Raw genomic sequence first — 15,146 nt, forward strand, 5'->3', positions numbered from 1 at the left:
CCACCTACAGGCAACCCACGCTGGCTGCCTTGGCTGGCTGTAACTCTTAAAAACCACCTTGAACAGGAAATGCCTGGGCAGTTTGTGTCCACAGGCTGGGAAGCAAGCTGGAGGGACCCAAGGTGGAAATAAAGATCTGACTAGATGCCAGGTTTAGAAATTGATTGGTCAGTTCCTGCTTTCCAGCCAACAAGAAAAACAGAAGTTACAGGTTGTTGCTGGGGCTCCTATTCCTTCTGCTCTTCTGCTGTACAACTTTGAATTTAGTTCTGTCACCTCTGGGGCTGGGCAGGGCCAGCCAATGTTTGTGTGTGACAAAAGCTGGAGTTCTCTGTGTCTGAGACATGGAGGGTTTTGTAGCTGCAGCATCAATCTCTGCTGATGGGCAATGGAGGCAAACAGTGGTGAAAACACTTTGGCCCAGATTCTCTGCTGAGTCCCCAGTGCAATTCCTGCAATCCTCGAGCACCTTTGGGAACAGGTCCGTTTCCAAACTCTCCCATCTCCTCAGTCACTAAGGGAGAAGTGCTTGCAGCAATCAAAATCAAACCCTGCCCAGAAAAGAGGYTAACAAAGGTGAAATGTTGGCTTTCATCAGCAAATTATCTCCCCTTGATGGTGAACTGGAACCAAAGCATGGCTGGAGTCACTCAGCCTCTCAGACAGTTTTGAGCACGTGCTGGGATGTCTTTGCTAGTCAGCCATGCTGCTTGGAGATAGTTTTATCTCATCCACAGCTTTGATTAGTTGTGCCCACAGCTCCTCAAGGCTGCTTTGATCTGCCTGGAAGCCACTAGGCCTTGGCAGAGGAAAGGAATCGTGCTTCAGAATTTTGTCTGGAGCTTGTAGGAGGTACTTTGTAGCTTGAGGAACAAAGCAKGAAGAGAAGTGGGCTGCAGGGAGAGACACATTGCTGCAGTATGTGAATGCCAGGACACTGTCATACCCCTGGGCTGTGTGCCAGAGAGAACTTKCTTCTGAAAAAACATTCTCCCATGTACATCCCACCTCTGGAAACCATACCTGCAGTCCCTCTTCACCCTTATTGTGGAGCCTCTCATGGGACTGAGATCTGTCAGGAAGGTTGTGTGTAGCAGGACAGATATCCCACATTTTTCCAGTAATTCCCARGGCACAGGTACTCAACAAGGCACATGCAAATACAGAGAACATTGTGACCTCCACTTGCTCCAGATACCCCCAGAGCTTTGACATCACAAATTGCATCTACCCTAACACATCCAGGAGGGCTTGCTGGCTATAGGGGCTTGATCTATGGGGATGACAATGGGAGATTTCCTACTGACTTACAAAGGCTTTAAACAGCTTCTTACTTCTTGCAACACAGTCAGTTAAGTGAGACAAAGATGTGTTCTTTACTGGAAGAGAATAAAATAGGCATGAGATGCTAGAGGTTAAAAAAACATCTTGTTAAAGGCTTAGGCAAAAGACACAGTTAACCTTGAACTAAGGAAGCCCAGGAACACGTGGGATATTCTGTCTGTCTGCTGTCAGGGCAGATTTGATCAYGGTGAATGGATCTCCACAAAGGGGCCTGGCACTTTCCGCTGGAACAGGGTCTGCCAATTTTCTCTTCCCTCAGTGCATCTCAGCAACATCTGGATAAATCTGCTTCCGTTCTAACACAGAAAACACATCAATYCCTGAATCAGCTTGCACTGATGAGTCAACAGTAATGTGATGCCCTTATGGCTGGAGTTGTCTTTGAGTGTTTGAAGGACAGCAGTGATCTTGATGCAATAACTATACTGGAAGAAAGGACATACAGCTCCACAGATCTCACTCACTATTCATCTTCCTTCTGCAGTAGAGCCTTCCTTGTTGGCCTTACTCAGGCAGGCACAGGATGGATGTGATCCTACAGCGCACATGCACGTGTGTCCAGCATCTGGACTCTGAAAAGAGGGTGGCCAAGTTCACACCCACTGACCAGCCCCTGCTTTGTAACTTGATTTCTCTTTACTGTGACAGCTGAATGGCAGTTTGTTCAGTGTTTAGTTGTGGAACACACACAAGCCCAGCATCAATTGTATTTTGCATTTGCAAATCTTCATGTATCAACACAGATTTGATTGATCTTTTTCTCGGGGAAGGTTTAGGAAAATGCAATCTCAAAAWYYKGRAAMYKRAAAAAAAAATCTGCTTGGAAACTAAATTACAGAGTTGTTGCATTTGAAAGAAGGGTTTAGAGATAAATCTTTGAAATACCTTCATCAACTGACGTACAAAACATATCCAAGAAACATTGCAACGGGCCACCTAGAAATGGGTTTTTTTTATTCTTTTAAACTCTCTAAAGTTTAAAAGAAAACCCATTAAAGAAATGGGTTTTTTTATTCTTTTAAACTCTCTCTTTTATTCTTTTAAACTCTTTTAAATTTTAACCATTACAAGGTTACTGCATCTTGTGCTTCAGGTAGCCTGAGGCAAAGGCTCAATAGTCTATATTGTAATTACAAATTTGCTTGCATTTCATTGCGTGGTGTTTGATTCATTCCAGCTTTAAAAGATTCCAGTAAGAGATCCATTAACAGCGACTGGAAAATTGAGCTTCCTGGTGAGTTYCAGATCGCAGGCACCACTGTCCGGTACGTGCGAAGGGGGCTGTGGGAGAAAATCTCTGCCAAAGGACCAACTAAAATACCACTGCACTTGATGGTAACTTGATATCCTTTGTTTGTGTTTCTTAAGTGATGCAACAGAAAGGGTTTATATCCTAGCTGAAAGTTGAATTTTGATTGTTTGCTTCCTCACCACAGTGTTCTTTTACAGCATTGCAGAGGCTGGAGAAGCCCAGCTCCCCACTCAAAAAGTGATGCTCTRTTCTTGGAGAACAGGCCATGTCCCAGTCAACTCATATCTATTACAGGATACCCCTGTAATGAATCACAGACAATGTGACAGGTCCATTGTAGAGGGTGTAGGTTCCCAAGGACCTTTCTTATTTCTTGGAYGTACCTGATCACACACATAAAAGCACATTTGCTGAAATATCTTCTCATCTTATGCCAAAATGTATTCTATGTTTAAGTGCTCTGTTCTCTAACAGAAGAGGTGCAGATCTGGCATGCACAGATGATATATGTGAATTTGAATCTAAGCAGTGACTTAATTACACACAGAAATGTTCTTTATTTTCTCTGCATTGTTTTTTTCAATTGTATGTAATTTAAGGTGTTTTTTGACATTTTTTCCTAGTGTTCAGCATAGTCTTTCTGTTAACCCAGCCTGTTAYTTTATGAACAGCCTTGTGGCTGAGCATGATGAGAAGTCTGCAGGGGTGAGAGCAGCAGGATTGTRGTCCCAGAGCTGTCACCAGTGGGTGATGGGGTGACCCATGGACCAGTCCCTTAATGCTGGTGTAACCTYRGCATTTGTATCTATAAGACAGCTGTAATGATTCCTGTCTCCTATGTTCCTAGTTGAAAGTCTGCAGAAAGCTTTACAGGTTCTACAGCARGGTTTGTGTAGAAAGTATTTTAACRTATTCATTGTTTCCTGTAAGTTTTTTATCCAATTCCAGTTTTCTGTGTGTTGTTTCTTTTCCTTGTGACTTTTTGCCAYTTTTGTTCTCTGAAGGCTATCTGTRAGCACTGCTAAAAATCCGCATTGTCTCCCTTCTCTCACCTGATTTTTTTGGCTTGCTGTGTTCATTGTGCAACATTTCCTGACCCAGTTTGAAAAGCTCCAAAGATGCCTGAACTTTTCACACTCACAAAAAGCTGACAGTAATAATCCACTTTGTCAGTACTTTCTTGGTGTCAAAATCTGCTGCACAGGAGCATGAGGGGGTTTGTCTTTGCTTTCTCAGGCAGGTGAGTGAATTTACAGGCTCAGAGAACAGTGTAAAGCTGGATTCCAAGGGGTTACAGCCAGAATAGTCAGAGGCACAGGGTTGGAGCACCTTCCTGTCTTCCTGCTTGACTTTGGCCTTAACACAACCCCTCCCTCCTGAAACGAGGACTCTGACAAAGTATCCTGTTCTGCCAAGGTCTTTCTAACCTCATGTGAGAAACAGGAATGCACAGGAACCGAACCATTGGGAAGATGCTGTGCAGGGTTCCTTTGGCAGCTCTTGGACATTACTTTGTTGAGGTCCACTGCAGTAATATCTGGTATCAGTATTTTGTGAGCCTCAGCRTCAGCAGAGATCTGGTTTTAAGGAAATTCTCATTTCCCCTTTGTTAAGGAGTAAGTAGCTAAAATAGGAAACCACTGCTTGTGAGCTTCTTCACGAGTGCCCTGTCCAGATACAGACAGGCCCTTTCAGCAGACATAAGCAGAGGAAATGTTCCTTCTCCACCTTCCCTCACAGAAATGATTAAAAATGAGGAACGTAAAAATTTCCAGACCATTAAAAAGCATGTGGCTTTAAACCACTGCCAGTGGTAAACAAAGCACACACGAAGTCTTTGCYTCGAATCAGATACAAATCTTTTCCTTGATACAGGGTGGTGGGTTTCATTCTTTCAATGCAAGAAAGGCAGGATGGTTACCAGTTCCCTCTAAATAGAAAACTGTTGTTCAAACAGTGGTGGAATACACTGGACTGACAAAGAGCCAGAAGCTTCAGTCAATCCATTGTGACCTGCATTTGAAACCAATTATACACACATACACACACCCCCCAATTATATATGGCTACGAAATTGCATGAAATTGGTTTCATATGGGCCTTTAGATTCACTAGTCTCGCACCCATATTGAGATAATAAGCATTTCTTTTTAGGAGCTGGTTTTTAATACTTGAGGCATTTCTCCAAGTGCATTGCTGTGTGTGTATTTCTTGGAGAAACTGRTGTTTGTGTAACTAGGCCTGTGCTAGTCCTCCTCTTGCAACAGAGGACACAAACACTCCCAGAGCAGAAAGGGGCTCTAGACAAGGCTGGCTGATCACTTCTGTAGAACAGGAGTTCCTATCTCCTGCACTTCAAGAAAGCCAGAGCAGGCTCAAGCTCTCTGTTTCTGACTGCCTGGTATTTGAATTGTGTTTWAAAAAAAACAACATTAATCTTTGAAATTATAATGATGGCTGCCTGGTTTCAACCTTGGTATTCAGTCCTGGTATTGAGGCTCCCTCTGTAGCTGAAGAAAAATCATTTCTTTATTCCCCACATCCTCTGCAAGAGGCTTTTCTGCCCAGGGTTCTGCCCTGTGCAGAGCAGCTCAAGGGTGCTGAGTTTGAGGAGTCCCCCAGAACTCAAGGCAAAGTCTGCCAAGACCCTTTCTTTCACGGCAATTGTTTGGTTAAATGAGCTCCTGACAGCTTTAGTGAGATTATTGGTTAAGCAGGAATGATTTRTGCAAATCTGAAGGGGAAACAATTACTGCTGGGAGAATACAGCATTTGTAAATTTGTCTTTTTTCAAATGGGCAGCTGCTTGCTCCACTTATGAGAGCCCTGCTTAAAATACCTTATTTGATAAGGCATTGCTCCTATTTCAGTAGGTGACAAAAGCCAGCASAATTCACCTGTCTAATGCTGCTCAGATTATGGGATAATACATACAAGTAAGTTTAAAGCCACGGCATAAAGATTACATTAGTATTTCTGTGGCATTTGTTAAATAGTGTGGTAACTCAGATTCCATGGGCCCTGTACTTTGTGAGTTATCTTCCAATCAATTCTGACTCAAGCCAGGGAAAGTGAGAGCCAAATGAAGTCCAACGTGTAAATCAAAACAGGACCAATACTCTCATCTGCCTATGGTGAAAACATAAACATTTTTCTCTATTCCTTTGTTAAAAGGGAATTTTGGACTAATAACACTGGCAACATCACAAATGATTCCATAGGAAATAGACTGCAGTTGGGAACAGGTTTCACTTTCCTCTAGCAATGTGCAGGGATGAAAATATATGTTGCCAGCAGCTRTATGATATGGCTCTTACTTGTCATCCCCAGTTTTCTGAGACATTAAAACCCTGTTGCTACAGCTTGGCAGCAGGAATAGTTGAGTTTACCTACAGTGCCACTTTTACCAGGAGACATGGGACTTCTTTTGCATTAGTTGTTTTTGCTCTGAGAAGCATCACCTTGTTCTTTCAGATGGTTAACTCTAGATGATCTTTGAAAAGGTTGTTATATGAAAAGTGCTGATTTAATGCTTTCTATTGTCTTTCTCTTTGGATAGCCACTGTACTGCTGATCCGTTTTGAGGCTGAAAGTTATGCCCTGAATCCCAGGTTTAGACATCCCTGTGACTGCTTTAAATATTCCCCAACCATAAGCAGTTCGTGCACTTCTTGCTCCTGCAATTGCCCTATTTTATTAGTACCATTGCAATTTTAAGTTTTCTAAACATTTGTTTGCCTTTCATGAGGTGTTTATATTTTAGGAATTTTGTCCCAGCACTTCCAGCAATGCTATCTCCACAGCCTGTTGGCTCTCCCAGCACAGTGTGTTGCAACAGCCTCTCTTTTCCTGCCGAACCAGGTGCTGTTATTCCATGACCAGAATTATGGAATTCATTATGAATACACCATCCCTGTAAACTATACTGCTGAAAACAGAAGCGAGCCAGAAAAGCAACAGGATTCCTTGTACATCTGGACACACAGCGGATGGGAAGGATGCAGTGTGCAGTGTGGAGGAGGTAGGAACACCAGGAAGCTCAGTGGGAATCCCTGTGTGGGGTTTGCAGGTCCCAGCCACAGGAGAGGTGCCAAAGCACGGTGGAAATCGGCCATAAAAATAGACATTGCCATAATGAACTCAAAGGAGAGCTCGTTCTCAGCAGCTCTCCCWGCTCTGATCCCCATCCCCAGGGTTCATTTGCAGGCAGCATTTTGGCAGGGACACCACTGTGTCACCGCAGGCTGGAGCTGCACCTGGCTTCCTGCTGCACGATGGCTGCGGGCGCTGTGTGCGGCCCCACATCTCCCACCCCTCACATTCTTGGAGCAGCATTTCCACAGGTGTTCAGACACGCTCAGGGAAAGGCTTTTCCTTCCCCAGGGATGGAGCAGGGCAGTGCTCTGTGACAGCTCCTGGACATTTCCATCAGATGCTCCCTTGCTGGGAGCTCAGGAGCACATGGCAAAGCTCCCTTTGCAGAGAATCCCTGATGTGCCTGAGGATCCGCTGAAGCCTGGGGGGAGCTGATGCTGTGAAACTGCTTTGTCAGACACTGTCCATTGCATTTTCAGTGCTGGAAATAGTAGGTKGTTCCCTGAGGAAAACAGATCGTTTCCAAGCATTCTGGGCAGTCTTTCTTCACCAGCAGACCCAGTTATTTATGATGTGACRTGACAGAAGGAAAGAGCTCATCTTCACATTTGCAGACTCACTGCCCTCAGTGCACTGAAATTACTGATTTTTTTCTGTAAATAGAACTCCCTTTAAAATAGACACTGTTACTCATGCCTTAAAACAATGATTTTAAGCTATTAAGCCCTCACATGAGTGAGAAGGAAATTTGTTTGTGGCTCTTCTGATTTTTGTTGTAAACTTGCGACATACTTCAATCAAATCAGTGTCTACCAGCATGGCTCCCATCAGTAGTATCTTGATGATTGGTCTTTTATTTTGGTTGTCCAATGCTTTTACTAGTTATCCAAGCTGAGAAGGGCCTTCTTCCTTTCAAATTGAGTTTTGCAATTTTTTATTAAGAGAATGTGAGGKTTTTTTTWTTWWYWRYYRSMKRYMRWKMRTRARYWMAYTYRWTKSAKRCWSASKSWKRGWWAGARARWSWAWSWAASMAAMMWAAWTRRYWGKCAGKMARRSWMASWCRSWSSRKGMRRGRSWSKYWCTTTGTCWYGTYTGGTGACWGTCAYGCTGCYCTGTGGCACAGCTTTCCTGRTGCYACTCAGTGGAAGGCTGAGCCCTGAGGGGCACATGGGTGAAAGAAACTCCTGATGCACAGACACTTTATGTGAGAAGTGCTGACTCCTCCTGAGATGCCTCTGCCAGCAAGGGTTTTAAAGCAGRATATCTGGAGGAGCAAAAGATGAGAAATAATTTCTTTGGCAGCTTTAATTTATCTTTGTGAAATACAAACGAACCCAGTTAATGACTCTTTAGCTCGGTCACTCCTTTTCATGCTGACATCCTGCCTGTCATTACAGTCACTGGGGGTGGGAGGTCGTGTGGCTTCAGCACATCTGCCCCAGGTGATGACAGGGCACAGCTACCTGTGGAGGAGGAACCAGAGATGAAAACAAATTGTTTTCAAGCTGTTTCCACATTAAACACTAGAAAGAGAAAGCCCCACTTGCAGTTCCTGTGAAACAGTCAATTGTGTGATTACTGGAGAAAGGTTTGTAGCTTTTCTGGAACAAAGCCCCAAAACATGCCAGTACAAAGGTCAGGCAGCAGTGGAGAATAAGATTTCTTGCAGAGGTGATAGAGTACACCTTGTAGAGCAAGCAGGGAGCTGCAAGCTTCTGAGTTTGGGTTAATGAGGGGACATGGTTTTGTTCAGAGCTGGTTTTGATTTGCCTCTCAGGTGAGCGGAAAACCATCGTGTCSTGCACTCGGATCATTAACAAGACCATGACACTGGTGAATGACAGTGACTGCCAGCGAGTGAGCCGCCCCGAGCCCCAGGTCAGGAAATGTAACACACACCCCTGCCAGTCACGGTAAGGACTTCCAAAACACTCAAAACCAATATCCTTTTTCTTCAGCAATTGCCCCTTTCCAGAGCCTCCATCTGGTGAACACAGTCAACATGTCTCAAAGTATTGGGACACATTGTTAGCCACAGTAAGCAGCTGTAATATTCATTTCCTTTTGTTGAGCAGGTCAGATTTTCATTACCTCAGACAAAGCCCATTTAATTTGTGGTCAGTAAGGCCAGATTCCATGCAGGCTGCCTTCATGCATTGTTTGGGGATGGTTTTCTTTTCCCCTTGGCTGCCTCCTGGGAGACAGAACAGCTTACAGTATAAASTTAGACAAGAGTACAGTGACTGCATATCTAACCTTTCTTTTTTTTGAATCAGCACAAAATGGGGTCTGATTAACTGTCAAACAATGCTACAAAAACCTTAAGTCAAAAAATTAGAGAAATTATGGTGAAACACATTTTAGAATGCTTTCCTCTGTCAGGGTGCTTTTCTCCTCAATAGTAGAGATGTCTAAAAATAATAAAAATATCTTTTAATTTGGCAGGCACTTTCAGCTGAATTAATTTTGATCTTTCTTTGTATTAAACAAAAGACATTTTTGACCAAAATGACAAAAGACAGGAGGGTAAATTAGTTTCTTAAGTTTGTTTGCTAACAAAAAMATTCAGTCTTGTTCTGCAGTGATGTTTAGCATTGTAGGGTCGTGTAGCCACTCCAATTTTGTTAGTAGTTAAAATGATACCRAGATCAGGGGTCTAATCATGTAYGGGCCATTCACTTAAGAGTACAAGGACTCAATGAKCCTTGTGGTCAGAATATTCTGTGATAAAATCAATGTCAGATAAAGCTGAGCAATACCTAAAAAAGCATCTTCAAACCAACCTGCTGGCTCCTGTGTCTTGTATCATCAGACAAGCCAGGGAAATGCACCTACAAAGCTAATTTTGCTGGCAGAAACAATGGGGGGAACAACAAACAGCACATTTCCTTCTAATTAGACCTGCACTCTGATTCAAGTGCCCTGGAGCAGGGAAATGCAATGTCAGGCCATCCATCAACAAGGCTGGTTCAGGTTTCGGTTTCTGTCTGCACTGCCTGTTATTGCTGCTGTACAATGTTGTGGCTGTACAACTTTCAATACTGAAAGGTGTAATGAGATATCTTCCTGGTGTGTAAGGAGAGCCAAAATCCCAATGGCTTCAAGGAAACAGCTGTCATTCCCATGAGGGACTTCAGTGAGCTTGGGATTTCTGTCATGTCCCTCTCTCTGAAAGAAACAGAAGCATCTGCTGTGTTGCTGCCCTGGCATAAAGCATTTCTCCCAGACTTTTWGAAAAGCTGTTGTGGGGAGACTGGAGTAAGCCCAGGCAGGTATATGGAGGGGTTCCATGTGGCAGAGAGGAATAAAAGGAACTTTAGAAGTTCTGGAAGTGGGCAGCTTCTACCTCCACCAGCTGAGAGCAAGGACAGGAGATCCTGGCCATGAAKTTTGTTACAGCCCTGAGAGCCACAGTGTGCTCAGAGGGATCTCCATCACCCTGAACCTCAGGAGAAGTCTCTTTGGTGCACTTCCACCATGGCATTGCTGCCTGTCCAGGGCTGTGGGTGGATGAGGTTCAATCCTCCTGAGACAGGATTACTCTGCTCCATTATCCAGTCTCTGATCCTTTGGGGAATTGGGTCCAACCCTTGATGTTATTCCAGGTATCTGTTCTTGTGTGTGGAGCTGCCAGGCAGTTTGCAGCCCCAGTTTAGCACACTGCCCAGCTGCAATGGGCTCTGGCACAGGGACACTCTCCTTGGCCTGTTTTTTTCAGAGCAATGACAGCAGGCACTGAATGTGCTCAGAACCCGGAAAGGCCACAGAATCCTTGCTGATGATCTGATAGACCACACTCCCTCACTCCCTCCGTGTAGACTACACTTTCACACTTAACATGCTTTTAACTGGAAACATTTTCAGAAGCACATTCTCTGTGCCTCTGTAGAATTTAAATTTCCACTTGCGTTTGCCCACCCAGACATTAGAAATGCATGCTTAGCATATTCTCTGACCAAGAACATCTTAAAGAAACCATTCTCTTTCACCATGTCAATGCTTTTTTTATGAGCCCTGAATTTGTTTTAGGGTTTCAAGTAAAATTATTGTAGCATCTTGTTACAATAAGGTCCTTTCCCGTTTCTACTCAGACCTAAGCCCTTCACCTGAGTTCAGAAGRAGGAACAATGCTCTCCTTTCTCTAATAAACCTGCTCTGTTTTGTGCATTTTGAACTGCATTTGCACTTTCACTCAAAATTTAAGAGAATCACCTTTCAGAGTATTTATCTCTAGAGAGGGGTCTTTTGGCCAGCACAGGACTGGGTCAGAGGACACTCAGTCTCTGTTTCACTTTTGGATGGGCTGTGTGACTTTAATTCTCTATCCCACAGTGTCCCTTTGTTTCCTCTCTCAATCCATGTATAACCTAGATTGCAAACTCTTTGGAATAGGGTGAGATCATATYGTTTAAGAGGAGGAAGAGGCTGTTGCTGTTGAGATTGTAATAAAAATTTAAAAAGTAGTTACTCAYGTTTATAAAGTGATCAGGAGAAAATAAGGTATGTTATTAATAACAGTGTCTTTCTTCCAGCACGATCCCAAAGTGCTTTGTAAATTGTATATCCCTTTGAACTTCAGCCACCTCTCAGGAGAGCCAAATAATGTAGGGCAGGGGACAGTGCTTTCATGAGGCCAAGGAGAAGATTGGAATTCTCCAACTGCAACCTAGCATCTGAGAAAAACAAAGCAGGATTTAAAACTTGATTGGATACACTGACATGTTTTAAAATTAAACGTCAGAGAAGAGAATTTTCTTAAGGGTTTTGTTGAAACTGGCAAAAATAAAAGAATCTTTCATTCTTTATTATTGTTACTCTTTCACCTTTTTAAAAAAATGCCTCTTTTTCTTCCTATTTTATTTTTTATGTTCCTTGACCCTCTTTTTCCATTAAATTCTTTACAGCTTCCTTTCCTGTCCCAACTGCACCYTATTAGCACCTCTTTATTCTAATCCTTTGCCTAGCTCTTTAGATATTTTTTACAAAACCCCGCTGTAAGCAGATGGAATCTGGATTCCTGCATGCAGCACATATGGGTCGCTTCCAGCACCAACCCAAACACGGCAGCAAASCCAGCCCTGGGCTGGCACCAGCCTCACAAATCCCAGATCCCATCAGCTGTTATTACTGAAAACACAGCTCGGGAGTGGCCACACACTTCTGCATGCAGGCTATGAAACTGCTCCCCTCCAATGCAGGAAAAGCACCAAAACCACATGAAATTCCCCAACTGTTGGGCTTGTAATGGACTGTGTGCAAACACTGGGAATTTTTCTCCTTTTTGCTGKATGAGGTTTTAGGAGAGGTTGAGTCTTTTCAGGGGTTTGCGGAATATTTGATGTTCCTACATGGATGCTGAACAGCAGCATAAATGCCAGAAATCCCTGGCTGCATCTACAGAAAACCACAGGAGACCTTGAGCACTTAGTTTCACTGTTTAGGACTTGAAAATACCTCCTTGAGCCCAAGGGTTAGTTTGCTGCTGCTACCAGTAGCCTTTCTAGAAACGGATTGTTTTCCTCAGGCTCCTTCCCTCGCTGCTCCTGTGACCTTGCTGTTCATGTGGGTCAGAACCTTTTATTTCCAGCCTTAGTTATTCATTGTCATTTTTCAAYCTCTTTTTTGTGCATCAGCTCTACTCCTTTCCTTAGGCAGTATTTTCCCTCCCTTCCTCCCTGCCTCGGGCTAAGTGCCACAGGATACAACAAACCATTGTATCTCCTCCTTCCATCATTTTTCTGGGCTAAATCCATTACTTTGACTTCTTATTGCTTTTTTCATGGCTGTGTCATATTTGTGGCTTAGAGTCATTCGAGATGTTTTCCTCCTCATTTGTTTCATTGTATGAAACCTACTTTAATGCAGAAATGCTTATTATTAGTCCCTGAGCACTCAGCCTTGCACTGTGTGCTGTTTATTTMCATCCTAGCTTTGTTATTGCAGTACTCAAGGTTATTCAGTTCTTCCTGGATGACATCCTGATCCTCTGAGGCATTGACACTTCTTCTTTGTATTGTCAGCATTTTCCCCAATTTTTCAGCAATTTTCTTCCTTTTGTGCCAAGATCATCAATGAGCATACTAAATTAGATCAAATACAGGACAGACCTTTCAGGAAGCCCACKAGTAACTGATCTAAATTCCTTTCATACCTGCTGCTCCTTTGCAGCACTAAAGGTAGATGAGAGGCCAGCTCTCACCTCCGATACAAAGCACACAATTATTCCATGTTTCCCAGCATGTCACCAGTAAGCATTTCCCAGGCAGCAAAAGGAGTTCTTCACCAAACAGATTAAATCTACCACATTTCCTTTGTCTGAAAAACCAGTTGTTTTAGTCAGAGAAATGCAGCCAGTGAGTTTTGCCTGGAGGAAGCCTATCTTGCATCCTTTTAGCACTGTGTCCTTGATTACTGTTGCCCTCCAAATCAGCTCTGAAAGCTGGCACACTGCTGGGGTCAGGTCTGCAGTTACATGGATCACTTCCTTCTTTCTTTTTTCTCTTCCCCTTTCACTTTTCCATCCATGGGCAGGAATTCAGCACCAAGCCCTCCAAGAGCTCACACACTGCAACTGTGCCCACTGGGGAAAAATAAAGCGAGTTCTAAGAGTCAGTCCAGGCCCCAGCTGGCTCAGCACCTCAAAAACCTGTCCAAAAKCTGGGAACTGCCAAAATAATGGTGCCTCGGTGTGTGATGGTTGATAGTGCCCATTGCTTTGATTCCTGGTCTGATTTAAGTTCATTCATAGTGTGTATCCATGTGACACTGCTGACTGAAAGTCCCTTCAGACTCCACCATATCCCTGTGACAGTGCTCTTTTTAGCAGCCCAGGAATRCAGTAATCAATGTCTCCCTGATTTTCTGGGCTGTTTGCACCCCATTTGTGTGTRTTCTTATAACAGGTAGATGAGAACAAAGCAATTTTGAATTTATTTTGTGAGGTGATAGTCTTGMAAATAGTAGAATTTGGGGGGAACAGTGTGATGGAAAACTCTTTGAGAATGTCAGCAAATTACTCACAGGGCTGTATAGAAATTGCACTAAACTGGAGGGATGTGGATGTTTGTTAAYGGAAGGGGCTGAGCTGGACATTTAATGGCTCCAAATGGATCAGTCTTTTCATTCATGCAGTCAGGCTCTTTTGGAACCTGTGCAAATGTTTATCATCCATGAGGTTCAATGCCAGCAGGTTCAAACCCTTGTCTGTGCCTTGTGCTGAGAAACATCTTTGAAGTTCATTGGATTTGGTTACATGAAAAAAAAAAAGAAAAGAAGGAACAGCCRTGGGGAGGGTTTCATTTTAGCCTGGAAATCTGGCATAAATAGTAATGTTAGCACCCTCTGATCCAAGGAGGCACCACGTAAGAGCTCATTTTGAAGTACTTCCCAAAGCTGGAGTTGGGATCTCTAGAATCAGCTTGAGCTTAATGAATTTGCCAGGACTGTGCTGGAGCAGCTGGAGCAGGGAATGCTGCGCTCTGGTGGCAGCTCCTCGGGGACATTGCCTGCAGCAGGGCTCCCGTGGGCCTTGCAGCAGCAAAAGCCAAAATTCTGCAGAGCAGAAAGCCTGAGACACTCGTGGGCACCTTAGTGAGGGGTGGCTGTGGSCACATCTGGGTCCCACAGCAGTTAATGGCCATCCCCATCCACCAAAAGGAGCCATAAACTCCTGTGCCCCAGGTTGGTGGCAGGTCATCGAGTACCAGTCAGTGGTTAATTCAGCACTGAAAGATAGCAAGGCATCTTCAAGCAAATCCAGCATCTCAACTCCCTGGGAGAAAAGGCTGGGGAGCAGACAGTGTGGAATGAAAAGTGCTTATTGGCTACTGCTAAAAGCATTTATATCAAATAATCCAAGATGATTTGCTAGAGCAGGAGGTAATTTGGTGTTGGTTTGCACATGGAGTCATGAGACAGGTCCCCAGCTTTGTTGTAAGCACCCAGGCTGGCTTACATCACATTGTTTGCCAGTGCAATGTTTGATTCAACAGCCTTGTGGTTGACCATTGCCTTGTTTTAAAATGTTAAATGATCTGTGCTGCTTTGTTTTGAGGCTCTTCAGGAACAGTTCTAACCCACAGAAAAGGATTAGCAGGATAGTCTAGCMATATATTTAATTGTGAAATCCACTCCTCCTGCTGCCTGCTGTAATCTTCACAGTTTGTATCCTGTGGAGGGAGCTGAGAAGAAGACATTGCCTTCCTGGAAAGGCAGGGRATGGAGCTGGAAACCATTTGCCTCATGCAAGCTACATCAGCCATGGATGTGTGTAGGGTAACTCACTGCAGAGCAGCTCTGAGAGTGCTGAAATTCTGTCCCTTGGTGCCAGCAAGCAGGACACCACCTCACACCAACCCCACACTGAGAGAGCTGCTCATTTGGGGGAGGAGGAGGGGGAATACAACGGCTTCCATTTAAAAAAAGAACTTCCCAAGATGTAAATGTAAATTATAAA

General features: G+C 43.8%; 1 protein-coding gene across 2 annotated transcripts in view; it reads left to right on the forward strand.

Annotated features, from left to right (window-relative positions):
- ADAMTS17 (ADAM metallopeptidase with thrombospondin type 1 motif 17) overlaps window positions 1-15,146 on the forward strand; it is a 152,887-nt gene that overhangs the window by 111,882 nt on the left and 25,859 nt on the right. For both annotated transcript variants that reach the window (XM_057375294.1, XM_057375295.1), the window contains 3 exons: window positions 2,522-2,679; window positions 6,458-6,617; window positions 8,469-8,604. In XM_057375294.1, coding sequence (XP_057231277.1) covers window positions 2,522-2,679; window positions 6,458-6,617; window positions 8,469-8,604 — 454 coding nt within the window. The remainder of the gene's footprint in view (window positions 1-2,521; window positions 2,680-6,457; window positions 6,618-8,468; window positions 8,605-15,146) is intronic.

This window comes from Malurus melanocephalus, unplaced genomic scaffold (genome assembly GCF_030028575.1).
Source record: "Malurus melanocephalus ecotype Western Australia unplaced genomic scaffold, MMel_1.1 scaffold_244, whole genome shotgun sequence".
Taxonomy (NCBI): Eukaryota; Metazoa; Chordata; class Aves; order Passeriformes; family Maluridae; genus Malurus; species Malurus melanocephalus.